This window comes from Mauremys mutica, chromosome 2, assembly GCF_020497125.1.
Source record: "Mauremys mutica isolate MM-2020 ecotype Southern chromosome 2, ASM2049712v1, whole genome shotgun sequence".
Classification (NCBI taxonomy): domain Eukaryota; kingdom Metazoa; phylum Chordata; order Testudines; family Geoemydidae; genus Mauremys; species Mauremys mutica.
In genome coordinates, this window is record NC_059073.1 from 112,074,257 (window position 1) to 112,101,248 (window position 26,992).

The 26,992-nt window shown below is 43.5% G+C and overlaps 1 protein-coding gene and 1 long non-coding RNA gene across 4 annotated transcripts in view; one reads left to right on the top strand and one right to left on the bottom strand.

Moving 5' to 3' along the window:
• Positions 1-4,044: 4,044 nt before the first annotated feature.
• Positions 4,045-18,296, bottom strand: LOC123363504. Of its 3 annotated transcripts, none has more exons than XR_006576783.1 (4): positions 18,177-18,268; positions 9,843-10,974; positions 4,468-4,611; positions 4,045-4,280 (listed from the first exon to the last, which is right to left on the bottom strand). It is a non-coding gene; the product is annotated as an uncharacterized LOC123363504 (long non-coding RNA). The 3 variants fall into 3 exon arrangements; XR_006576782.1 differs by lacking the exon at positions 18,177-18,268 and adding an exon at positions 11,564-11,682; XR_006576784.1 differs by lacking the exon at positions 9,843-10,974 and having other exon boundaries at positions 18,177-18,296.
• KIF13A (kinesin family member 13A) overlaps positions 18,047-26,992 on the top strand; it is a 210,870-nt gene continuing 201,924 nt past the window's right edge. Inside the window, exons 1-3 of the mRNA XM_045004519.1 lie at positions 18,047-18,064; positions 18,443-18,803; positions 19,412-19,505. Of these exons, the coding sequence (XP_044860454.1) occupies positions 18,749-18,803; positions 19,412-19,505 (149 nt within the window). The 5' untranslated portion in view covers positions 18,047-18,064; positions 18,443-18,748. The remainder of the gene's footprint in view (positions 18,065-18,442; positions 18,804-19,411; positions 19,506-26,992) is intronic.

A 26,992-nucleotide genomic window follows, 5' to 3' on the forward strand; every position in this document is an offset into this window, starting at 1 on the left:
GAGGGAGATTGTTACTGAGTTTAAAGGGTTAATAAAAATCTTTTACTGATTTTTGAAAAGGCTAGTTTCATTTACTGGATCATAAAGAATGGGTATTTTATCCATTTCCTGTCTACCCCTATAGAGCAGAAATCTCTCTCTATAGCTGAACATAAGGGTTTCTGAATGTTAAATAGACTTGATGTGATATTTTACTGCTAACTCTATAGTCTGTTAGATTGCACACTCTTCTGGGAAGGGATTGTCTTTATATATTTTGAACAATGCTAAGGAAATTATCTGCACTTAGCAAACATATAACAACTGTATTGACGTACCAGACAGTATTTGTAAGCTGGCCCCCTGCTTTCTGTTCCCAAGAGCCGAGGGGCTCTCAATTCAGGATTCACATTCACAATAGAACTGCATGGATCTGTTTCAGTCATACTTGCATACCAGACATTCTTTATAGTAATGATGAAGAAAGTGAGGGCCTTCTGGGGTGGGGAATAATGGAAGAGTTGTCATTGACGGTGTTTGCTGGGGCCTGCCCTGCTGATCTACATTGTGATAATGTCAGGAACAGACTGGGGCAGCTAATTGTTTCTGAGGGATGAGCAACTAAACTTCTCTATTGTTAGATGGTGCAACTAAGTACTACAAATGAATAAACACTAAAATTAATGTGGTTAATGGGAAAATCTCAAAAGAAAATGAATATTTGATCCTATTTTAAAAGTTGAACTATTTATATTAACAGTATATATCCAATACCAGTAAATCTGAGGCCTGAGACTCAGTATCTTTATTTTGTTCTCATCACAGTGCGTGCTTTTTATGTTTTCACTTTTCCTTTCTACCTACCATACACCTATCACTGTGGTAAATGAGCACCTTGATCATTTATTAAAGTGAACCCAAGAAAATCTGCCTCTTTCTCCCCCCATACTGTAGGGTGTGTGTGTAAGTAATATGTTTGAGGTTTTTTGGTGGAATTATTGCAGGAAGACTAGGTGTTTTGATTCTGTAATACCAACAGTATCTGAAGCCCTGTACTATGATTCCTATTAACTGTAGTGGACATTGCTAGTTAAGTCTGATAACCTACAGTGCTAGTTTCCCTGTTAGTCATTTAAGAAGCTGTTTGAATTCCAATATATTTTTCTTTTGAAGCCAAAAGTGAGGTACTGTTAATTTATTTCCCCTTTAGTATTTGGGGTAAATGCTAACCAAAGTAAAAACAAACCATCTTGGTCATACATACTCAAAAGTCCATTCATATGAATGTGTTTTCTTTTACTGGCAGTAAAGGATTCTGAACTTGGATGCAAAAAGATTATTAGGTTCTGAGCTTGACTGTAGGGATATTAAATTCCCCATTTCCACCCTATAGACCTGAGCCAAAGCTCATTAAAGGCAATGAATGGAAAGATTCCCTTTGACTTTAATACACTTTCAGTCAGGCTCCCACCGTACAACAAGATAAGATTTCCTAATATGTGAGCTAAGGTTTGTTTATGTTGACATTAAGGCTTGTCTACATGCAAAGTTCTTACAAACTTTAAGACGTTACTGCATCTGCCACCTCCTCCTCTGCCTCCAAACAACTCCTTGTAATACCTGCTTTATAACAAAATGTCTGACTCCAAGATGACTTCTTTTCACCGATACTATTTTTCATCTATAGGTGGCATTGGCACTTGACAGTTCCCACAGTAATTGAACAGTGTGAGGTAGGGAACAAGGCAATGTGACTCCCTCTCCCTGCTCTTAGATCATTGGAGTTTAATGTGTTATTTTTACACATACTTCCCTTTTCTCTTGTGTTGCGTGTGTGTACTAAGCTTTTTTACGACCACCACTGCAAAACAGTATAGGGATTAGAGGCACAGACAAAATGTCAATATATAATTGTACCATCAGCACTGAAACATTTCAGCCTGACAGGAACATGATGGATCCTGCCTCAGCAACGCTTAAAGGAAACGCTCACCTGGAAACATTGTCTTTAAAATTCCAGACTGCTCTGAATCTCCACTGTTTCAGACATGCATATGAGCAAGCCCTACTTCAGAGCAGGGTGGATAAAAATCAATGATTTTTTAAAAAACATCAAAAAAATTAGATGTTTTCTATTTGAATTGGATTTTTTTGATAGGTTGTTTTCCTCAAAAAGCATTTTATCTAAAGATAGTTTTAATTAAGATACATTACAGCTCAAAGATATCTCATCCTGGAATAGGGATTATAAATTCTAATTCTATAGTGAGACACAATATATTCATGTAATGTTTAAGAAAAGTTTTGTAAATGAGTTCCAATAGTTCATGGATTAGGGACCCAATTTTATGGGGTTCCAGGGGCTTCTGTATAGATTATTTAGGTTAATCTTTCTATCTACCCAATGGGACTCAGTGCTCAGTCTAGAAGATACCATCAGAGATGCTTGTTAACACCAAAAATGTTTTAAATAAATAAATAATATATAGAGGGGAGAAATAACAGACCTCAACCCTATTGTCGCTCTGCAAATCTGTGTACGCAGAGTCAATCCCTTACCTTTCTCTAAAAGTGCAAAGTTTCAAAAAGTTCAATGAATAGAAGATTGTTGGGCACAGAACAGATCTGGACAAGGAGAAGAAGTCTGGAGATAAATGTGAGAAGGGAGGTGTGATGGTGTACCCCATAAGGCTTCATGGGAATATGCTTATGAATGTATATATGATAGAACTGGAATATGTTTTATGCTACATATGCCATGTAACATATCTATGTAAAGGTTATGATCTACTGAATACATTCCTCCTATTTGTATGCATGTATCGTTTTTGTACTTGAAGTTGGGAATATTGGTTGTGTATTTGCTTGATTTCTAAGTAGCCTTTGTAAAGCATTTGGTCAGCTTCTTGAGAAAGGAATGTGCAAATTAAGTGTCCAATCAAGAAGCACTTAAGGGACAGTGGATCTTGGGAGGCTCCAATCCACATAAGAAGTCTACATGAGGACATTCAAGGTAGCAGGTAAGCGCTGGCTGCTGCCTGTAAAAACTGAGACATGCATGGACATGTGACTTGCCCAGGTAACTCCAGAACTCCATCGTGGAGCTGGACTTTGCATAGGAGAAAGGAGGGGGTCTTCACCCACAAGAGAAAGTCTACTTAAATCCCTGGGAGACCCCTTCATTTTGTCTTCAGCTGGCTAAAGATAGCCTCTCGACCCCCAAGGAAACCTGAAAGAAACTGGAACAAAGGATATTAACTACAGAGGATGTGAGTGATTGCTGGACAGAGACTAGAAGACTAGTCTGTAAAAGGAAGCTTACTGGAATTTCTCAAAGGGTGAGATTTTTATCTTTACTCGGTTTTCTTAGTGTATTAGACTCAGACTTGCATGTTTTATTTTATTTTACTTGGTAATTCACTTTGTTCTGTCAGCTATTACTTGGCACCACTTAAATCCTAGTTTCTGTATTTAATAAAATCACTTTTTATTTATTAATTAATCCAGAGTATGTATTAATACCTAGGGGGCAAACAGCTGTGTGTCTCTATCAGTGTTATAAAGGGCTAACAATTTATGAGTTTACTGTGTATAAAGCTTTATACAGGGTAAAACGGATTTATTTGGGGTTTAGACCCCATTGGAAGTTGGGCACCTGAGTGTTAAAGACAGGAACACTTCTGTTAGCTGCTTTCAGGTAAACCTGCAGCTTTGGGGCACATGGTTCAGACCCTGGGTCTGTGCTGGAGCAGATGGGCGTGTCTGGCTCAACAAGACAGGGTGCTGGAGTCCCAAGCTGGCAGGGAAAAAGGGGCAGAAGTAGTCTTGGCACATCAGTTGGCAGTTCCCAAGGGGGTTTCTGTGATCCAACCTGTCACAGGAGGGACAGGCAGTAGAAACAAAAGTGAAACTCTTTGAGCAGCATATTCCATAAGTCTTGAGGTCTTTCTGAGTGTAGCCTTCATTGATTTGGGACCCAACATCTCTCACTAGAAGGGAAAACCTATAATGGCAGCAGGCTGTAAAAGAGACCCAGTTTGGGAATATTTTAATGAAATTCCTCTACCTGTGGGTAAGACAGGCATGTGTGCAAAATGCAAACAGTGCAACAAAGAAATGCAAGACCTGGTTGCCCAAATGAAACATCATCATGAGAAGTGTTCCTTTCTCAGGAGGAAGCTGCGTTGAAGAAAGGAACATATCTGAACATGCATGATCTTCAGCGTGGTAAACTTCTGTATTTCATACTTCTTTCTTAAGGACTGCCTGTCTTCCTTCTGGACTAATCTTGAATTCTCATGCTTGAACAAAAAAAATAGTTGTTACTCTATGGTACTATCATTTTAGATGCAGTTGTGATAAAAAATAAATAGCTGAAAAAGGCAGATCTTCCAATTTCACCTTTCAAGTAGTACTGAGTGCCAGTGAATGCAATAAGTAATACTAAATGAGTAGTATGGTAATAATTAAATAATTGCATTGACTTACTTTGTTTAGGAGAATCCATCCTCAACATACAGGATTCTGAAGACTATCCACCTTCGAGATCACCATCATTTTCTATAGTTTCAGAGTTATCTGCCAATGATTGTATTTCAGTCACATATATGTCACATAGCCATAGTATATCACCTGTAGCAAAAAGAAAAAAATATCTTATGTTATATCTCTGTCATCCAGAAACAATGATAGATACGTTTGTTATAAGAATCAGCAGATTACAAAAAGAGGTCATTGATGAAAAAATTGCCTGATTTATTTATGCAACAAACTCTCCTTTCCGTATGATTGAGAACCCACACTTCATTAACATGGTTCAGTCATTAAGACCAGGATATAGTTCACCCAACAGAACAGATGTCGCAGGCAAATTGCTGGATAAAGTGTATGAAAGAGAAATTGAGCAGTGTGCAAAAGGTCTAGAGGGTGAAATTGTTAATCTGAGTCTTGATGGGTGGAGCAGTGTCCACAATGATACTGTTGTATGTGCAGAATGTCTTCCTTACAGAAACAATTGATACATCAGGAAATGCACACAGCAGAATACTTATAAGAAGTAGCAGTAAAAACTATAACAAACTGTGAAAATAAATGCAAATATCTCATACGCAGCTTGGTCGTAGACAATGCTGCAAATGTATCCAAGGTGAGAAGAAATTATTTAGAAGAGAGTGAAGAGAGTCCTAAGCTAATAACATATGGTTGCAGTGAACTGTTTTGAGCACTGTATCAAGAACTGGCCTAATCTGATGACAGTTTGTGAACAAAATCGTGAAAAAATTGATGGCACTGTCACAGCCAAAGTTCTCAACATTGGGCTTAAGAGAAATGTTGAACACATGCTGAGTACCCTGAAGCCTGCTTTTCTAGCCTTGAACAAAATGCAGGGAAATAGTTGTTTTATTGCTGACGCTGTTGAAATTTGGAAGGAACTGAGTGAGATCTTAAAAAGAGGAATATGTAATGACAGAGTTAAATTACAAGCATCATCTCCAGCTCATTTTCTTGCAAATATTCTCAATACTCGGTACCAGGGTTAAACCTTAACTACTGAAGAAGAGTTGGCTATGACATGGACATCCACCAATCATCCCTCCATAATGCCAACTATAATAAACTTCAAAGCTAAGGATGAACCATTCAAGAAATATATATTTGCTGATGATGTTTTAAAGAAAGTCACACCAGTGAACTGGTGAAAGTCACTTAAGCACTTGGATTCAGAGACCGTTGAAGTGATAATCTCACTTTTAACAGCAGTAGCTTCTTCTGCTGGTATAGAAAGAATATTTTCTTCATTTGGACTAATTCATTCCAAATTGAGAAATTGTTTGGGACCTGAAAAAGCTTGTTTTTCTCTTCTAGATTATGAACAAACAGGAAAATGAAGGTGAAGACAACTGAGTTAGCTGCAGAAGCCAATATTTTAAGTTTCTCATGTTGATCGGACTGGCATAGTCGGTTTACTTTTTGTTATTTTTAAAAAATATTTCATTTAACTATTTTAGTTAAGAACAAATTTTAACAAAAACAAATCTGATTTAAAAAAAACTTGAATGTTTAACTAAATTCAAAAATTCATATGCTTGTTTTGTTAAAATATTATGTTTGCTGTTGAAGAAAAACATCCAGAATACATAATGTTGTTGTTTTAGTTAAATAAAACAATTTAAATGTCTGTCTGGTGATGTTCTCCTCCTCATACAGCACGGCAAGAAAATCCTCCAAATATTAATGATAGTTCCCTTCCCAATGACTTCATAAATATCTCCTTCAATTACCTTTGGTAAATGAAATAACCAAACAATCATTCATTTTCTGATATAGCTGTAAAACTAATCAGGTTTTCAAAATAATTCTGTGTACCTTCTAAAAATGAAACCTACATCTATCTCTGAGTTATGAAGAATATGTATTAAGGTTATAACAACCAACTAACAAGAATGCACTTTTATGTAGAAATCAGTGATTAAAAAGTGTCTTCCTCACTAGAGATTTAAATCAAATCCACCCTGCTTCAGCGTGTGTATCTTATTGTCAATTTTTAATTTGAAAAGCCCATTAGGAGTTGTCCCAAAAGTAAACACAACATTGTTCTTGTAACTTTTGTCTCCTTTCCCCTATTCTGTTTATTGCTTACATTCATAGCTTGTCTAAATTTAAGCCCTGATCCTGCCATTGGAGCAATGCAGGTGGACCCACACTAAATTCATACAGAGCCCTATGGGGGTCTGCCCAGGCAAATCTAATTACAGAATCAGGGCTTTAGATTGTTAGATTTTAGAAGCAGAGGCCACACCTTATTTTTATTAATTAGTCTGGAAAATGCCTGTCCCACTTGTGGATGTGGTATAAACAATAATATAGCTGGTGAGTATGATATACAGTAAAGTAAAAATAACATTGCACAAACTCAGATTTCTCTTTGAAAAGTAAATTAAGCATGAAGAAAAAGAAATGAGGGAGGAATGGACAAGGAAAACTCTTATTCTGGTTTTAGTTTGCATTACCTATTGCTGGGGAATTGCGAAAAGTACCCACTATCACAATCCATTTGAACTACTCCAGCTGTGTACAGTTTCATATAGTCCTCTGGGCCCAACATTCTTAACCCCTGAGAAAGAATATTGAAGCTCAATTGTTCTGGACTGGGACTCAGACTTAGGTTCTGTTCTCCGCTCTGCCACTGACCTACTGGATGACCTTGAGCAAATCACTTCCCGTCTCTATACCCCAGTTTCCTCATCTGTAAAATGGGGATAATACTGACTCCTTTGTAAAAACACTTTGAGATCTACCTATGGAGAGCACTATAGAAGAGCTAAGTATTATTATGTTAGTCTTTTCATGAAGTATTTTACTGGACTTGAGAGATTATCAAGCATTCTTTTAAAAAAAGTGTGTGCAGTTGCTGTAAGACTGGTGGTGGTAAAATAATCACATTTCAAAGGTAGGTGGCATATATACTGACCCATAGTCTCCTAGCTTCAGTTGCAACTTTAACCACCTATCATAATTAAAATAATTGATATTTTCAAAAACAGGTTTAACCCAACATGTCCAAAGTTGGATATTTATATTTATGCACATAAGCTAAACTGGCCTAATTTCCAAATGTGCAGAACAGCTCAAGTTCTGGTTGAAAATTGATGGTCCCTGCAGATGCTCAGCAATTTTGAAAATTGGCCACTTTCATGTAGATGCCTAAATATAGTTTGAAAAACTTCACCAGATATTTAAAAAAAATAAATTGTAGGAGACCCTTAAACAAAATAACTAAAGCAAATGTGGCAAAATGTTTAGCTGTACAATTTAAGTTATGCTATTAGGATACAAAGAGATACTGTATTAAGTACTAATAGCTGGAAATCATTACACTAAAAGGGTGAAATCCTGGTCCCAATGAAATCTGTGGGAAAAGTCCCATTCACTTCAGTAGGGCCAGGATTTTGTTCCAGATATATTATCAAATTCCAGCTTTAAGAATGGCACACATACTGAACATGTTAGAAGTGTTCCGATTTAAAAGTTCTTTCTACATCTGAAGAGAGTGGGCAATAGTTTTTTTCAATATTATGCTAATAATGCTCTGAGATCAGCCATCACAAGGTACCTAATTAGCGAGCAACATGAGGGCACATAAGTCACTTACGTGAATTGCCTTATTCTGCTCTTTGTTCCAGGAATGCAAGAGTGTGGGAAAAATCCTACTCTCTTTAACACACTGGTAGTGACACTGACTTTAGTGCGCCAGTTTGAGTCATGGATTTTGCTAGTTAATTCTCTCCAAAACACTGGATGCTGTAGTTCTGGGCCAGATACTCAGTTCCCTCATCATTAAATGGGAGCTTTGAACTGAATGTAGGACCAAGCCCGTAACCATTTAAACTTTAAAAACGGATGGAAAAAGGTGGTTAATAACTTTAAACACTTTTTATACTCAACTCAAAAATAGCATTGGTCTTAAATATTGAAGATATATTAACTAATGATTTGGGGGAATTAAAAATGATCCATTTTTTAATACTTGAACTCAGTGAATGGTACTCTCCCCTACTGATGCACAATGTTAAAAGGTTTTGTTTCCTGGAGACATTGTGATCTGTCAGGTTAACTTAAAAGTAGACATTTTTGAAAGATATCTAAATAAGCAGTCATCAGACACATTAAACAATAATGTTTAGGTACATCTATTCTGCATTTGCTCATAGGATTGACACTTAAGATTCCCTCCAACCCCTCTTTGGGGCTCATAACACCATTCAACCTGAACTCATTTTAGTCTTAAAAATGTCTCTATAAATATGTCACATATAGACCCATGATCTTCAAGCCCCTCAGCAAGATTTTTCAGACACAATCAAAATAACTATCAGTAAGAGAGGTGAAAAACATCTAGGCCATCTAACATGCATCTGTGATTTTGGAATTAGAAGCAAAAGGAAAATCTAAAAAGCAATCTAAAAACCCCTTCTAAAAGCACCGGGCAAAAAACTGTTGTTATAAACACTGGTGGTAAATTCAGAGAAATTCCTCTTCAATGGAGTTATTGTGGATCCCCACTGATGTACCTGAAAGTAAATTTTGGCTCATTGTGTAGAATCTCAGGAAGGCCACTTGTCTACATCACTCCTCTCAAAGAGGTTAAACTTTTCTTTAGCACAATGAGAGTGTATTTGGATAATTTACCATTTGAGTATAAGGAATCACATCTTCTCTTGTCCCTGCAATGTCAAAAATCTCACTCCCTAGAACACACCCAACAGATTGATTTCACAGATGTTAAAATATAACCTTTTAAAAAATAATGTGTGAAATGCTGGGCCCACTGAAACATATGGAAGTTTTGACACTGATTTAATTAGAGCTAGGATTTCATGCCATGTCTTTATCTTATGTTACAAATAAAATCTTAGGTTATTAAAGGTGGCATTTAAAAACATCTCAATGTACTTTTCACCATGTATTGTTTGTTTACTTTTTCTCATTTCTCTGATTGGAGGATGAAATTAGTCAATTTCACTTTCTCAGGCACTAACTCAGCCTTGTGTTTCAGTTGCAAAAAGTTGGGGTTTAGTTTGTTTTCATTGGATTTTTAAAAAAAATCCAAACAGTTATATTGATCTTAGATTTTCTTAAAAAGCTTGTTCTTATAAAACCCAAATGTGGGTCAAATTTGGTTTGACAATCTCTTTAAAATCATTAAAATCTTAGCTTTATTATTTATACCACCGTAGACATTTAAGGCTTAACAACCCAGGTACACTGAAGGCAGTATACAAATAATAATGTCTTTCCAATCAAATTACTCTCTCTATTTTAAATGTTTCTTTTAAAATTAAAACTGTTCCACATTCCCTCACCACTGCAAACTTTCTCTTTTTTCTGGCTTCTGTGAAATAAGGAGATGCAATCAGGTAGGCTGGTGACAGGGCAGCAGGTACAGGTACAGCAAGCTGTTTGGTGGTGAAGTTGCTGAGAAGATTATTATTCCTAGCAGGCACAATGGAATCTCCCTCACAGTCACCAATATAGTTCCCCCATCAGATAGGCAGAAAAACATCAGAGAGTTCAATGGGATGTTATGCTCCAGATACAGAACATCAGGGCAATCTGGACTCTTGACTCCAAGTATCTCTCCTGTGTTCCTTTTTGTCCTGGTGGTGGTAGCATGCTGTCTTCCCTCTAAGAATGTGCTTTCCTTCTTAGGAACTAGCATGTGTGAAAAAAGTGCACATGACTGTGAAAAACATAAAAAATGCATCCCAGGTGGTTTTTCTGCCTGGCTGTGAAGATGGAGTATTTGGAGAATAAAGATTGAAACTTTTGAGTTGTTCTCTTCTGATCTCTTTTTTTTGCTGCTCTGCCACTGCTATTAACAAGTAGGGAGGGGCAGAAATATGGGAAAGGGGCAAGGAGAGGAACAACAACAAGGAAGGGGGAAGGAAAGGTGGAGACAAAGGGTTTGATTCTGTGCCCACTGAAGTCAATTGCAAAACTCCCATTTGCTTTAGTGACACAAAATCAGACCTAAATGTGGGGAGGAAGGGAAAAAGATGATAGGGAAGGATGACTTTAAACTAGTTTACTCCTGCCCTGTGGAACTGGGATCTCCTTGTCCTTGTTTTATCCCCACACTATCCTTTACTTTTTGCTACCCCCTCCATTTTTCATTGTTGGAACACCAAGCAGTCATTTCTGCTGGGATGTCCCTCATCTATCAGCACTTGCTACCTTCACCCTGCCTTATCTCTGGTATAGCTAACAGCAAATTGATGGGTGACTGGCATCTGGGTACTTTTGCACCCAGTAGCAAAAGTAGAGATTTAAAGGATTTCTTATGGTAGCCATGTTTGATGGAGAAATATACACAGGTATTATGCCAGGAGCCAAGCACTGTATCACCCTGGATCTTGCTCAGCTTCCCTCTGCCACTTCCCTCCTCATCTGCAACCGCATTCCTGACATCTGTTTCTCTTCAGTGCAAAATCACATCTGTAAGGCAGGGGGAAACACCGATAGTGATGTCTTATCTTAGATATTCTAAAAAGCTATTGGATTACAAATACAATGAAGATATAAAGCAATTAACTTATTAATTATCTAGATTTTGGGTCCTGCAGAGGTTGAAAGAGCCCCTTTAAAATCAGAACCACACCCATCTCTCTTCACCATTTTTCTTCTCTTTTTCCATCCCCTTTTCCTCCTCCCTTTCCTACTCTGTCAGATTTGCAAGTTCTCAATATACCATCTACTCTAAAATGCATGTGCAGTCCTATGTTGTTATATTTCACCTTAAAAATGGGTTACTTCATCTTTATTGTGAACATATTGTATCTGAAGTTTTTCTTCAAATACATTGTATTTTTCAAGATATCTGACATCTATATGGTCTTGCTTTTCAACTGTGGATACAATTAGCTATTTGGAAACTTATCCACATATTAGCTTATCTGTAACAGGGACACCTTTCTGACTTGTGGGTCCCAAGCTACCTTCAGGGTTTGCGTCGGCCAGCTAACTACAACTTGCCTTGTCTACAGTAGGATTTTAACACATTAACCAATATTTGTTTAAAACACACCTTTTTTACTAATAAAGACAAGAGTTCTCCATGACTCTGTCCCTTTCATCATTTCCACACTTGTCTGTTCCTACAGTCAATAGTGAACACTGAACCCTCCCAGCTCCATTCATTTTTATGGTCCTAATGTCCTCTTTTTTCACTTACAACTCCGCATCATCTTTCACAACATCTGCTATGCCTGAAATAGCTTCCCATTTGCTGTGAGCTAGTGACCTCACAAAAGGCTTGCTTGTGTCAGTAAAGACTATGATCGGGGCATCAGTTAGTCAATTAATGATTTCCTGAAAGGTCTTTTCACATCTCTTGTCCCGTCATTTTCCCAGGCATCCTAGGTTTTTGTTCAGAAACCTTTGTGGACTTTTCCTTAACCTTTGTCTTAGATTTTATTATTTTATCATCCCAGACTGGTATCCTATAGTGAGATTATTCAGTAGCTTTGTGGTGATAGTGCAATTATTAACAAATCTGCAGTCGTAGCTGCAAAATCCTAGGAAAGTCTTGGACTCTCTGTAATTATGTAGGCATGGCTACATAGCTAGTGCTTCTGTGTTATCAGGATCCATACTTACATCTCCATGGGACACAATGTGACCCACATTTTTGATATTCTGCAGAACTGGAATTTATCAATTGATAGCTTTGGTCCATAGACTTCCAATCAGCCTAACACTTTTAGAAGTCTTTCTTCATGTTCCTCCAGAGTTCTTCCAAACATAGTCACATCATCCAAATAAACTAATACTTGTAATAGGTTCATGTCTACCATAACTTTTCTCCATGAGGTAGTGGTATCATAGAATATCAGGGTTGGAAGGGACCTCGGGAGGTCATCTCCTCCAGCACCCTGCTCAAAGCAGGACCTATCCCCAACTAAAATCATCCCAGCCAGGCTTTGTCAAGCCTGACCTTAAAAACCTCTATGGAAGGAGATTCCACCACCTCCCTAGGTAACCCATTCCAGTGCTTCACCACTCTCCTAGTGAAAAAGTTTTTCCTAATATCCAACCTAAATCTCCCCCACTGTTGAGACCATTACTCCTTGTTCTGTCAGCTGGTACCACGGAGAACAGTCTAGATCCAGGTAGTTGAAAGCCGCTATCAAATCCCCCCCTCATTCTTCTCTTCTGCAGAGTAAACAATCCCAGTTCCCTCAGCCTCTCCTCAAAAGTCATGTGCTCCAGCCCTCTAATAATTTTTGTTGCCCTCCACTGGACTCTTTCTACATCCTTCTTGTAGCATGGGGCCCAAAACTGGACACAGTACTCCAGATGAGGCCTCACCAATGTCGAATAGAGGGGAATGATCACGTCCCTCCATCTGCTGGCAATGCCCCTACTCAGACAGCCCAAAATGCCGTTAGCCTTCTTGGCAACGAGGGCACACTGTTGACTCATATCCAGCTTCTCGTCCACTGTAACCCCTAGGTCCTTTTCTGCAGAAATGCTGCCTAGCCATTTGGTCCCTAGTCTGTAGCAGTGCATGGGATTCTTCTGTCCTAAGTGCAGGACTCTGCACTTGTCCTTGTTGAACCTCATCAGATTTCTTTTGGCCCAATCCTCTAATTTGTCTAGGTCCCTCTGTATCCTATCCCTACCCTCCAGCATATCTACCACTCCTCCCAGTTTAGTGTCATCTGCAAACTTGCTGAGGGTGCAGTCCATGACATCCTCCAGATCATTAATGAAGATATTGAACAAGACCGACCCTTGGAACACTCAGCTTGATACCGGCCGCCAACTAGACATGGAGCCATTGATCATTACCAGTTGAGCCTGATGATCTAGCCAGCTTTCTATCCACCTTACAGTCCATTCATCCAGCCCATACTTCTTTAACTTGCTGGCAAGAATACTGTGGGAGACTGTATCAAAAGCTTTGCTAAAGTCAAGGAATCCACTGCTTTCCCCTCATCCACAGACCCAGTTATCTCATCATAGAAGGCAATTAGGTTAGTCAGGCATGGCTTGCCCTTGGTGAATCTATGCTGACTGTTCCTGATCACTTTCCTCTCCTCTAAGTGCTTCAGAATTGATTCCTTGAGGACCTGCTCCATGATTTTTCCAGGGAGTGAGGTGAGGCTGACAGGCCTGTAGTTCCCCAGATCCTCATCCTTCTCTTTTTTAAAGATGGGCACTACATTAGCCTTTTTCCAGTCATCCAGGACCTCCCCTGATCACCATGAGTTTTCAAAAATAATGGCCAATGGCTCTGCAATTACATCCGCCAACTCCTTTAGCACACTTGGATGCAGTGCATCCGGCTCCATGGACTTGTGCTCGTCCAGCTTTCCTAAATAGCCCTGAACCCTTCTTTCTCCACAGAGGGCTGTTCACCTCCTCCCCATGCTGTGCTGCCCAGTGCAGCAGTCCGGGAGCTGACCTTGTTCGTGAAGACAGAGGCAAAAAAAGCATTAAGTACATTAGCTTTTTCCACATCCTCTGTCACTAGGTTGCCTTCCTCATTCAATAAGGGCCCACACTTTCCTTGACTTTCTTCTTGTTGCTAACATACCTGAAGAAACCCTTCTTGTTACTCTTAACATCTCTTGCTAGCTGCAACTCCAAGTGTGATTTGGCCTTCCTGATTACATTCCTGCATGCCTGAGCAATACTCCTCCCTGGTAATTTGTCCAGTCTTCCATTTCTTGTAAGCTTCTTTTTTGTGTTTCAGATCAGCAAGGATTTCACTGTTAAGCCAAGCTGGTTGCCTGCCATATCTACTATTCTTTCTACACATCGGGATGGTTTGTTCCTGCAACCTCAATAAAAGAGTCTTTAAAATACAGCCAGCTCTCCTGGACTCCTTTCCCCCTCATATTATTCTCCCAGGGGATCCTGCCCATCAGTTCTCTGAGGGAGTCAAAGTCTGCTTTTCTGAAGTCCAGGGTCCATATTCTGCTGCTCTCCTTTCTTCCTTGTGTCAGGATCCTGAACTCGACCATCTCATGGTCACTGCCTCCCAGGTTCCCATCCACTTTTGCATCCCCTACTAATTCTTCCCAGTTTGTGAGCAGCAGGTCAAGAAGAGCTCTGTCCCTAGTTGGTTCCTCCAGCACTTGCACCAGGAAATTGTCCCCTACATTTTCCCAAAACTTCCTGGATTGTCTGTGCACCGTTGTATTGCTCTCCCAGCAGATATCAGGGTGATTGAAGTCTCCCATGAGAACCAGGGCCTGCAATCTAGTAACTTCTGTTAGTTGTCAGAAGAAAGCTTCGACCACCTCATCCCCCTGGTCTGGTGGTCTATAGCAGACTCCCACTATGACATCACCCTTGTTGCTCACACTTCTAAACTTAATGCAGAGACTCTCAGGTTTTTCTGCAGTTTCATACCGGAGCTCTGAGCAGTCATACTGCTCTCTTACATACAATGCAATTCCCCCACCTTTTCTACCCTGCCTGTCCTTCCTGAACAGTTTATATCCATCCATGACAGTACTCCAGTCATGTGAGTTATCCCACCAAGTCTCTTGTTATTCCAATCACTTCATAGTTCCTTGACTGTGCCAGGACTTCCAGTTCTCCCTGCTTGTTTCCCATGCTTCTTGCATTTGTGTATAGGCACTTAAGATAACTCACTGATCATCCCGCTTTCTCAGTATGAGACAGGAGTCCTCCCCTCTTGCACTCTCCTGCTCGTGCTTCCTCCTGGTATCCCATTTCCCCACTTACCTCAGGGCTTTGGTCTCCTTCCCCGGTGAACCTAGTTTAAAGGCCTCCTCACTAGGTTAGCCAGCCTGCTTGCAAAGATGCTCTTCCCTCTCTTCGTTAGGTGGAGTCCGTCTCTGCCTAGCACTTCTCCTTCTTGGAACACCATCCCATGATCAAAGAATCCAAAGCCTTGTCTCCAACACCACCTGCGTAGTCATTTGTTGTCTTCCACAATTCGACGGTCTCTACCCGGGCCTTTTCCTTCCACAGGGAGGATGGACGAGAACACCACTTGCGCCTCAAACTCCTTTATCCTTCTTCCCAGAGCCACATAGTCTGCAGTGATCCGCTCAAGGTAATTCTTGGCAGTATCACTGGTGCCCACGTGGAGAAGCAGGAAGGGGTAGTGATCGGAGAGCTTGATGAGTCTCGGCAGGCAGTCTCTCTATCACATTGTGAATCCTAGTTCCTGGCAAGCAGCAGACCTCTCTGTTTTTCCGGTCGGGGCAGCAGATAGATGACGCAGTCCCCCTGAGGAGGGAGTCCCCGACTATCACCACCTGCCTCCTTCTCCTGGGAGCGGTGGTCGTGGAACCCCCATCCCTAGGACAGTGCATCTCATGCCTTCCAATCGGTGGAGTCTCCTTCTGCGCCCTTCCCTCAGATGTATCATCTAGTCCACGTTCCGCATTAGTACCTGTGGAGAGAACATGAAAATGGTTGCTCACTTGTATCTGCATTGCTGATACATGGACGCTCCTCTTCTTCTTCTGGAGGTATGTGGTAGGCACTCCAGATATTCCTTGTGGGCATGTGTTCAAACAGAAACCTAAAGGGCAGAGAATGTGGTTTTCTCTTTATCATGTTGTCCCAGTGGGATCAGGTAATATGCACATTAAAGATTCACCATCAAGAACGAGGGGTGAATCTTTAATGAGGCATAGAGTCATGGTGCACTTATCAACCACAGCGTGTCTACTTAGGATAGGGTAGTCTATAATCATCTCATTTTCCCATTCCTCTTCTGGACCAGCACAATCAGAGAAGCGTATGGACTACGTGATTTGCAAACAATGATGAGGTTGCGCAGCATCATCTGAAAGAGTGCAATCTTCCTAGAGTGCTTCGAGGGCTTGTGAATCTTGCAGTCTGATGTTATCATAGAATCATAGGATGGAAGGGATGAGAGGTCATCTAGTCTGGTCCTCCGCTTCCTTTGTGCATCTCCCATTCCACTCAGGGAGCAAGACCACCTGGGAGCTCTAACATTTCCTCAGTCAGATCCTTCCTTTCCTCAGACAGTAAGGAACCCCCAAAGTCAAATCCTGCACAATCTATGGGTGGGGGCCTGGGGTTTCATGGGAGACTTCTGCTTAGGAGAAGTCTGCTCTCCGCTATCTTCCCCAGGATCCTCCAGCCACTGCTCTGCTCTGTCATCCTCTGGTCCCGTCTCCCCCATTCACCCTGCTGAGCAGCTTATCCCACTGGGTCAGCACCTCACAGGACTGGCTCTAGGTTTTTTGCTGCCCCAAGCAAAAAAAATTTTGGCTGCCCCCACCCCAGCCCTGGGCTCCCCACTCCCGCACCCCTTGCTGCCCCAGCCCTGGGCTCTCCCCCCGCCACCTGCACTCCCTGCCACTCCAGCCCTGGGCTCTGCCTTCGCTGCCTGCCGCCCCAGCCCTGGGCTCTTCCCCCCAACCTGCACCCTCCTTCCGCCCCAGCCCTGGGTCACTGGTAACTTGCTCCCAGGGCAACTTATTCAGCAGAAATTTTGGATGTGCACAGAACACTGCCAGGATTGGTTCCCAAATGGTTACATAACTCCAGTAAAGGGGAACAATTTTCAGCTTGTGTGATTGGAGGATATCTGGATGCATATTATAAGACTGTCCTCCATAAATGAGGAAAAGTTGAGGTGCCTTTATTATTCTTTTGTTCCACTCTTTCTTTCTATGGGGAATTTGCCAATGCATTATCGCTGTCTTCCTTTTAAACAAATAAAAAAACAAAACAAAAAACAAAACAAAAAGGCAATGGCTGTTGAAAATAGTAATTCCAGTCCTAAAAACCACTGGGAAACATTTCTTGCTCAATTTTATCCTACTTTTTCTACAGCAAATTACAGTGGATCAGTATATTTGATTTGGGAGAAATGAAGTAACAGCTGCCCAAATTGAGCCTGAGCACTTCTGAATTTTGAGGTGTTAAAATCTGGAAGGCAGGTGCTAGATTCCCTTTCTGAATATTAGCTAAATCCGGAAAGGAAAAGTCAATTTCTGCTTCCATGGCTCAGAAGTGCAAATCCTCCTACGTGCCTGCTACTGTAGCTAAAGCTGCCCTGGTCCAGTAGAGCTTCCCCTCCCTTACTTTTCATTTTAAATTCTAGTGGGATCCACATACCTCCCTTGCTAGGCTTCAAATAGAGAGGGGCACTGTCCATTTAGTCCACCCAATTCCTTCTTTGAGGGCTGCAAGGTGAGGTCACACCAGTATCGCTAATTCAGTCTGGGGATGTCTTCTGAAGGGGATATCTGGGCCAAGGCCTTCTACTCTTTGGGCACACCTGTTCCCCATTCACAGTGCCACCCCCCTCTAGCAGTGAGCTCTCCATTCGCAGCAAGCTGCAGCATGAGGTTTCAGCTAGCATACTCCCTCCTCCTCCTCCCTTTCCTGTTGATAGCAACCAAGAGAATGCTGGGAAATGTAGTTATTTCCCTGCTCCAAGGCAGGCTCTATAGGCTAGGAGCCAACCAAGGAACTACAGCTCCCAGGGCCCCTTGCTGGTTCTCAGCTCCCAGGCGGGATCCCTGCTGGCTGCTGCCCCCTGCGAATGGGCTGCCTCAAGCAGGTGCTTCCTTTGCTAGTGCCTAGAGTTGCCCCTGGCACCTCATTCCCTCTCCCCGCCTAACACCCGACCTCCACCACGCAGCTTTTCACGGGCTTTTTCACCCGCCCCTCACCTCCCTCGGCGGCTGCTCGCTCAGCGGCCTCCCACCTCGCCCTACGCGCGCGCCAAGTACGGGCAGGCAGGCAGCTCTTCGCGACTTCGCTGTTCCCTCTGCGCATGCCCTGAGGGAGGGCAACGGGAAGGATGTGCGCATGTCTAGGCGGCGGGGGCGGGGTTACCCTGGGACGCTCCGTTCCACGCCCCCTGCCTCGAAGACACTCGGCTGTTTTCGTATCTTTCCGGCTCATTCCCCCCGCACTCCCCCCCCCCGTCGCCTAGGCTGCTGCGGGCTGTTCGGCGAGGCGGCCGCTGCGGGCGGAAGATGGCGGTCGGGACGGGGAGGCGGCAGCAGCGCCGGGCAGCGGAGCGGCGGGAGCTGTTATGCAAACGAGGCTAGAGGCGGGCAGACGCGGAGTCAGACAGAGGGAGGCTGCTCGGCCGCCGCTCTCGCCCCCCTCTCCCCCCCCCGCAGTGGGGATGGACCTTGGGGCTGCGCCTCGCCGCGGGCAGCGACCCGTCCCTGTGAGCGGCCCCCGGCTGCAGCGGCAGCGCTGAGGGAGCCGGGCGCCGCCGCCGCCGGGGAAGATGTCGGAGACCAAGGTGAAGGTGGCCGTCAGGGTCCGGCCCATGAACCGCAGAGGTAAAGCGAGCCGCCGGCTGCCCCGGGAGAGCCCCCAGCCGGGCACCCCCCCTCTCCGCCCCCCGCCGCTGCTTCTCCTCACAGCGCCCGGAGCCGGGTGGGGAGGGGGGGTCGGCAGGGCTCACGGACCCCGCAACAATCAATGAGCGAAAACTCAGCCCGGGGTGCGGCTGAAGCGTCCCTGGTCACAGCCGCTGCCCCCACGGGGGGGGGGCGGACCCTGCTTCTTGCGATCACTGTGAGTGCTGCCCCCCTTCCCCCCACGTGCACACACCTTCCCTCGGCTGGTGGAGGTTCAGGGTGAGCCTGCGGCTCCCCCCAGCTAATCCCCGGGGCTGCCTGGAGACCCGCCCCATAAGGAGGGCAGTTCTCCAAACAGCCCCGGGGATTAGCTAGGGCAGCCTCAGGCTCTGGGGAGAAATATCAAACTCTTTCTTCCCTACTCCCCGCCCCCCCGGGCGGTACTGTGGAGTAAGGGTTCTGCAAGTAACTCTGGGGAGACGTTGGGGGGAGCCCAGTTTGGCAGGGTGGAGGGGGGTGCATGTGTCCCCTTCTGTGCACGAGGGGCTATTCTGGTAGGTAAAACCCTCTGGCATGTTCTCTTCTAGAGCTGGAGTTGAACACCAAATGTATTGTGGAGATGGAAGGGAATCAGACTGTGCTGCACCCTCCCCCTTCAAACATCAAACAGGGAGATAACAGGTACAAATAAAATATCCCTATCCAGAAATCCCTGCCCCACCCTGTCTACTTTGGGTTAAGCATGGGCTCAAACAATGAGTTGCTTGTGTGCTTTTGTTGAGAGAGAAGCAGCTTCTTAATGTTGCTTTAGCTACTTTTGGAAGCTCTTTAGAAAAAAGTCCAGTAGCCTGATTCTCCTTTTGCTTGCAGCTGTGTAAGATGCCAATAACATCAGTGGAGTTGCATCAGTAGGAGATCAGAATCAGACCCTAAATTTCTTTATCCACACCCTGTCAGAGGAATTTGGGGGGGCAATAGTATTACTTTTTCAGAGACAAAACATCATTAGTAGTTTCATATATGTTTAAAGATTTATGCTTTCATCAGCTGTTAGATGAGATTGATTAGTGTTGGGATTGAAGAAACTGAAAAGTCCATAACATTTTTGGCAGTTTCATTAAGGAGATTCTGTTTAATGAGTTGCTTCAGGTTTGATTTGTGGGAACAAAAGTTGTGCGCTGGATTTTAGACGCTGGGGGAGGGTTTTTTTAAGGGCTGTATTTACCAGATTGCAACATATTTGCATTTGAAAAGTTGTGACTGCTGGATCCCTTATTAATTCTGTGCTGTTCTGTGAAGCAGTATAAGAGAGTCCGCTAAAATAATTTGGAAATCTGGCACTTACTTGCAAAGTCCCTGAAAAGAATACTTTTGGAAATCATCCAAAATACCAATGTACCAGATTGTAAAAATAGAGCAGAGCAGGAAAAGATTTTTTTTCATTGGGTGTGGGGGCTGGGAGCATGAGGGGAAGAGTTGTATTGTGTGCTAATCTATTCAGTTACCTGTTAATTGATCCCTGTACTTGGTGCTCTGAATAGATTTTTTTTCTTAAGAACAGAAAATTGGGCAAATAATCATAGTTATGGCCATTGTCCCATAAGACTGCTTGCACATCTCATCATAGGCATGGCTTTGTGAAAAAAATGCATATCTCCGTCTGAATTATTTGTGTTGCTGCTTTTTTGGTAGACATTATTTTACACTTTTACGATACTTTACATCTTAAAAATTCTGAGACTTCGTATGAGGTTCCACTTACATCCCAATTCTGCAGTTGGATTAGTGTAATAAATCTCATGTTCAAGTTTAACTTTATGCCATTAACCCTTTTGATGACAGCATAAGGAAGGCCAGTCTTGTGGTTAATGCACTGTCTTGGGACTGGGAAGATATGGGTTCATTTCCTGGTTCTTTGCTAGACTTTCTGCATGTCCTTGGCAGAGTCATGTAATCTCTCTGTGCCCTGGTTCCCCATCTGTAAAATGGGAATAATAAATGTAGTCTTGTTCTCTTATTTATTTTGAATGTAAGCTTTTCATGGCACGGACTGTTTCTTAGGGCTTGGCTACACTTACAAGTTGCAGCGCTGGGAGTTACAGCGCTGGTCATGCAGCTGTGGAAGGGCCAGCGCTGGAGTGTGGCCACACTGACAGCTACCAGCGCTGCAGTGTGGCCACACTTGCAGCACTTTCCAGCGCTGTATTGAGAGGTGCATTGTGGGCAGCTATCCCACAGAGCACCTCGTCCCGTTTTGGCGCCGTTTTGGCGCTGAGTATTGTGGGAAGGGGAAGGAAGTGTGCGGGTCATTCCGCTTCCTGTTTGCCAGCGCCCCGTGGTGCATCGCTTCACATCCCAGCATTCACTCTTTCCAGCAGCGTTTGGCGCCATTGTGAGTGTCTTTCTGTTACTCTCTGTGTGAATCGCGATTTCTGTGGCAAATGGAGCCCGATCTGCTGAGGACTCTGCTGATGAGTGTCACCAGCACAACACGTTTGGCAGTCCAGCTATTCCTTCAGCTCCAAAGTGACAGTGAGGATTCCGACGATGATATCAATATGGATTTGCCTGCCGCGTGTGACACTAAAGTGCTTGCGGCATTTACGGAAATGCTCAGCACCGTTGAACGCCGCTTTTGGGCTCGGGAAACAAGCACTGAGTGGTGGGATCACATCGTCATGGAAGTCTGGGATGACGAGCAGTGGCTGCAGAACTTTCGTATGAGAAAAGCCACTTTCATGGGACTGTGTGCTGAGCTCGCCCCCACTCTGCGGCGCAAGGACACAAGATTGAGAGCTGCCCTGACGGTGGAAAAGCGAGTGGCTATTGCAATCTGGAAGCTGGCAACTCCAGACAGCTACCGGTCGGTCGGGAACCAGTTTGGTGTGGGAAAGTCGACCGTGGGAATCGTTTTGATGCAAGTTTGCAAGGCAATTAATCGCATCCTGCTAAGAAAGACCGTGACTCTGGGGAGCGTGCAGGACATTGTGGATGGCTTTGCACACATGGGTTTCCCTAACTGTGGAGGGGCGATAGATGGGACGCATATTCCTATTCTGGCCCCCCCCCACCTGGCATCAGAGTACGTTAATCGGAAGGGGTATTTCTCTATGGTTCTCCAGGCGCTTGTGGATCACCGCGGGCGTTTCATTGACATTTGAAGATGCAGGCAGGGACTTTTTTCCCAGACAGGAAGATCACAGTAGGGGATGTCGAAATGCCCACTGTGATCCTTGGAGACCCCGCGTACCCGTTACTGCCTTGGCTCATGAAACCCTATACAGGGAAGCTTGACAGGAGCAAGTTCCGGTTCAACTACAGGCTGAGCCGGTGCAGAATGACTGTGGAGTGTGCTTTTGGGCGTTTAAAAGCCCGCTGGCGTTGCTTGTATGGGAAGCTAGACTTGGGGGAAAGCAGCATCCCCGCGGTTATATGCGCTTGCTGTACCCTCCATAATATTTGTGAAGGGAAGGGTGAAACATTCAGTGAGGCATGGACCACCGAGGTTCAAGTCCTGGAGGCTGAATATGCACAGCCAGAGAGCAGGGCTAATAGAGAGGCCCAGCACAGGGCTACAAGGATTAGGGATGCCTTGAGGGAAGAATTTGAGGCTGAAAGCCAACAATAATGTTTGCTGCCTTGCATGGGAGTGAATTGCACTGCTTACACTGTTATGCTATTATCCATAATAATAATATGATTTGTAGTGCCTCTTTCTTTACTGGGCTAAGGTATCTTTCACTATCTGCTATAATAAAGACTGTTTTCAAAGCCAAGAATTGTTTTATTGAAAAGAAAAAAACTTCCTTGACAGACAGACAGACACACAACATTTCATGAACACAAGAGGGCAGGGGTGTGGGTTGGTGAACTGTACAGTCACAAGTTTGCATATGCCCTGTCTGGATTGCTGTTTAATGAATCCTGCACTTCAGGGTTCATATACTGCATGGTGATGGGGGTTGAATGCAGAGGGTAAGGGTGGTGGTAGGTATCAGGGCTGGTTGGGGAACGTACAGGTGTTGGAGGCAGCTGGTGGTGGTAAGAACCTGGATGCTGGGGAAAGGTGGTTTGAGCTGACATTGGGGCACAAGGCACAAAGGACGGGGCGGGTGGGGGAGTAGCACGGTAGTGCTCTGCTTGCATGGCAACGAGTGACTCTATAGACTCCGCTTGGCGCTCCAGGATGCTTAGCAGCCGCTCCGTGGTTTTCCTCTTGGCCACTGCATTTCTCTTGCGTGTCCTGCTTTCTTTCTCTCGCCAATCCTTCAAGTCCTTACTCTCTCGAGCAGACTGATTAAGAACAGTTTTCAGCATGTCTTCTTTGCTCTTTCGGGGATTTTTTCTCAAATTTTGAAGCCTCTGTGATGTTGAACATCTGGGCAGTCCAGTAGTCAAGGTCACTGTAGAAACAGAAATGCCAACATTTAACACGGGCAGCATTGTATCCACTATCTCCAGACATGAATTGTTACACTGAGGGAGTGAGTTCTTATTTAAGCATTCTTTTACCCACACGCATAACACTACAGAAGCCACGACATGGTGAGTGAGCAGTGCTTATATGGGGAGAAGTGGGGCTTGGGTGTAAGAGGGGAGCTGGTTGCTTCGGGTAATCTGGAGTGCTAGAGGGGTTGAGTGAAATGAAGATGCAGATGCAGGGGTGATCTTATCTCCCTATCTCTTCACTAAAGAGTCTCCCAACATTTTTCACAGGACTTAATCCTGGAAGATGTTTCCCTACTGCGAGTCACTAGGGAACAGCGGGGGGCTCTTTTAGAGCAATGTGGATTCCGCCCGGGACCCTATGCGGCTTGCCTGTGTTCAGAAATGGTCCCCCCACCACTGGCAGAAGAGTGGCGCGGACGCGTCACCGTCACTGGGACAAGGGACACAGTGGCTCTGCCTATAAACCTGCGCAGGCATATTGCCCACGCTCTGGATGAAACTTTTGCTGAGATAACTGAGGCAGATTACCGCGACGTGATAGACCACATCAACGGGCTATTCCACATCTAGAGGCTGGCATGCATGCATCCATAACCCCCCCTCCTCTCCAGAAACATTTCACCCAGAAAATAAAAGCCGCTTACCGGTAACACGCTCCTCTGCTTGTCCTTCTGCAACTGCTGGCTGCTGCGATTGCGTGCTTTCCTCCTGGCTTGAGAAGAGCTCCTGGCTGCATGCCTCCAGGGAATCTGCGGTTTCTTCCCCCATGCCAGGAGCTTCACTCGCGGTTTCCTCCCCCCCCCCCACGCCTCCGCCTCCGCCGCCTCCTCCGCCTCCTCCTCCTGTCCCCCAGCCTGCTCAGAAGTGTCCATCGTTATCCTGGGATTGGCAGTGGGGTCACCCCCAAGTATCTCATCCATCTCCCTGTAAAAACGGCAGGTCGTGGGAGCAGCTCCGGATCGTCGATTCCCCTCTCGGGCTTTGTAATAGGCACTCCGCAGCTCTTTAATTTTCACCCTGCATTGTACTGCGTCCCGATCATGGCCCCGATCCAGCATGGCCCTTGATATCTGCTCAAAGATATCGTAATTCCTACGGCCGGAGCGCAGCTGTGCCTGAACAGATGCCTCACCCCAAACACTGATGAGGTCCTGCAATTCACCAGTGCTCCATGCTGGGGCTCGTTTGCCGCGTGGAGGCATGGTCACCTGTAACTGATTAAAACTGATTGCACTCCACACCTGGCTGCAGCAAACAGGAAGGAGATTTTTAAATTTCCCGGGGCATTTACAGGGCGGGTCACCTGAGGCAAGAGCAGTAGAGTGCAAACTGATGTGCAGAGTGGCTGAACAGGAATTCTGGGATAACTACTTATTCCCTGGAGGACAGGTAAAGCGCTGGTGAGTGTCCACACCTGCTGGGCAGCGCTGGATCACCAGCGCTGCACTCCTTATACCCCTGCCGGGATGGGTTTTCAGCCAGCGCTGCAACCAGGGAGTTGCAGCGCTGGTTGTGCCCTGCAAGTGTGGACGGGGTGTTGTTGCAGCGCTGGAAAGCCTCCACCAGCGCTGCAACTTGTAAGTGTAGCCAAGCCCTTACTGTGTGTGTGCGTATATAGTGCCTAGCACAGTGAAACCCTCATCTTGATTGGAGCCCATAAGTGCTATTGTAATACAAATGTTCTAAAATGTGTAGGCTTCCCAGAACTTTGGTACTGCCAATTTTTTCTCCATACATATTTCATGATTTTGTACCAAGTTAAAGGAAGAAATAAGCTGTATATAGTTCTTAAACCCCCCCCCCCCCAAAAAAAACCAAATGTATAAATATACCAGAGTAGAATTAAGTAACTGTTCAAATAAATAAATAAGTCTACAGTTACAACAACAACAACAACAAAAACCCCTTTCTAAATTACTGGTAATAATCAACTTAAGGTGGGAATGTTACCCTCTCTGTGAAAATTGTTGCAGATATTTGGGAAGAAGTTACAATGTTACCATAATATAAGACCACATGTGGTTTGTCTGTGTGGGTTTATGTTTCTTGCTTTATCACCAGTTATGTATATATCCCTTTTTGACCTTGCTAGAATTAGGACCCATTCTGTCTTGATAACCACGAGTGTAAACCCTTGCAGCTGCATGGAATCCCATGACATAAACAGGGCTCTTTAACAAACACGGGTCTGCCCACTTGAAGCTCAGTGCAGCTTTGGGGGGAGTCTTAGTTGATTGTTAATATTTAATTTACAGTTTTGCAAAGAAAACGACTATCTGACTTAGTGCATTGGAAATATCCTTGAAGTGTGTAATGTGCAATGATGGACTATGATCAGTTAACACTGATCATATTTGTTTTGGTCTAAATAAAATTGTAATTCAGTGTCTTCCAGATCTAGAATTTATGCATAGCTTTTTCCTGAAGCTTGTTGGATCCTCCTGGTGTTTAGCAGAACCATTTAAAATCCATTAATTTTAATATTAAATTATTGGATCTTGCGGGTTTTTTTTTCCTCATCTGAATAGTCACAATACTCTTGGTACTGGAGAAATTCTTTATATTTTTATGCATTTCCAAAGGCACTATCTATATGAATTTAATCTGAATCACTGCAGCAGTGCTGCTTATATTTTGATTAATTTCTTAGCAGAGATAAAAGTGCCAAATGGGTTTTGGTTTTCTTTGTGTAGCTTGGTTTCATATTTCTGTTACACTATTGCTATAAAGGAAGATCTATTTCAAAATTAGAATTTCACTTGTTAGGTTGCTGGTTGATCATTTTACCATTACTTTTGCTTGTAGTTGCATATTAAAGATGAATAGCTGTATGTCTAACCAAAATTAACTTGCGTGGAAAGCCTCGGGGCACTGAGTGGGGCCTAGTTTTGTCATCTTTACTCTGCTAGATGGTTCGTCATCCTTTGAGTTCAGTAGGACTACTTTTTAGTCATTGGGAGTAAGCATAGCTCAACTGGGCCTGAAGTGTGTGAAGTCATTTTCATTTAATAAGAGTTGCTCATACTTGTGAGAGAAGAGGAGGAGAGAGGCAGTGGAGATAATGTAGGAAAAAGTGTTTAAAAATTTATATTGTTGTGCTGTCATTTAAGCTGGCAAATGTAATATTGAAAAAAATGCTTTTATAGTTAAATGAAAGTAAAAGTTTATACTGTGATTCATAATAAGAGCAAGTGGTTTCTACTAAAGGAGGCAGGCAGGCAGGCTTGGCTTCCATAATTGCTTTTCCTTAATGGAATTAAAGCCAAGAAATCAGTGATGGTTTAAAAAAAAAAAAAGGTTTCAGGACCTCCTAGAGTTACAGTTTAAAATGCACAGAACAGATTATATAAACAAAATGATCAGACAGAACTTTCATCCACATTTATAATTAAACATGCTGACACTCATTTCTAGAAGATTTCCAAAAGCTAAACAGTTCTCAGGTGATGAAAAGTGGAGCTGTACAAACTTGTCTGTTTCATAAGGGTGGTTGGTTTTATTTTGGAATCATATCTAAGGAATATGTCATCAAAGTTTTTTTTTTAATTTTGTAAACTTTAGGCTTAATCTTCACAAGGGTAGGATTTTGTGGTTTACACAGGTGGGTAAATATTTCCCCCCATTTTACAGGTGAGGATAACAAGGCAGTAGTTGTGACTTGCCTAAGACCACACAGTGAGACAGTGGCAGAGAGTAGTGGGGTAGAGCCAACATTTCCT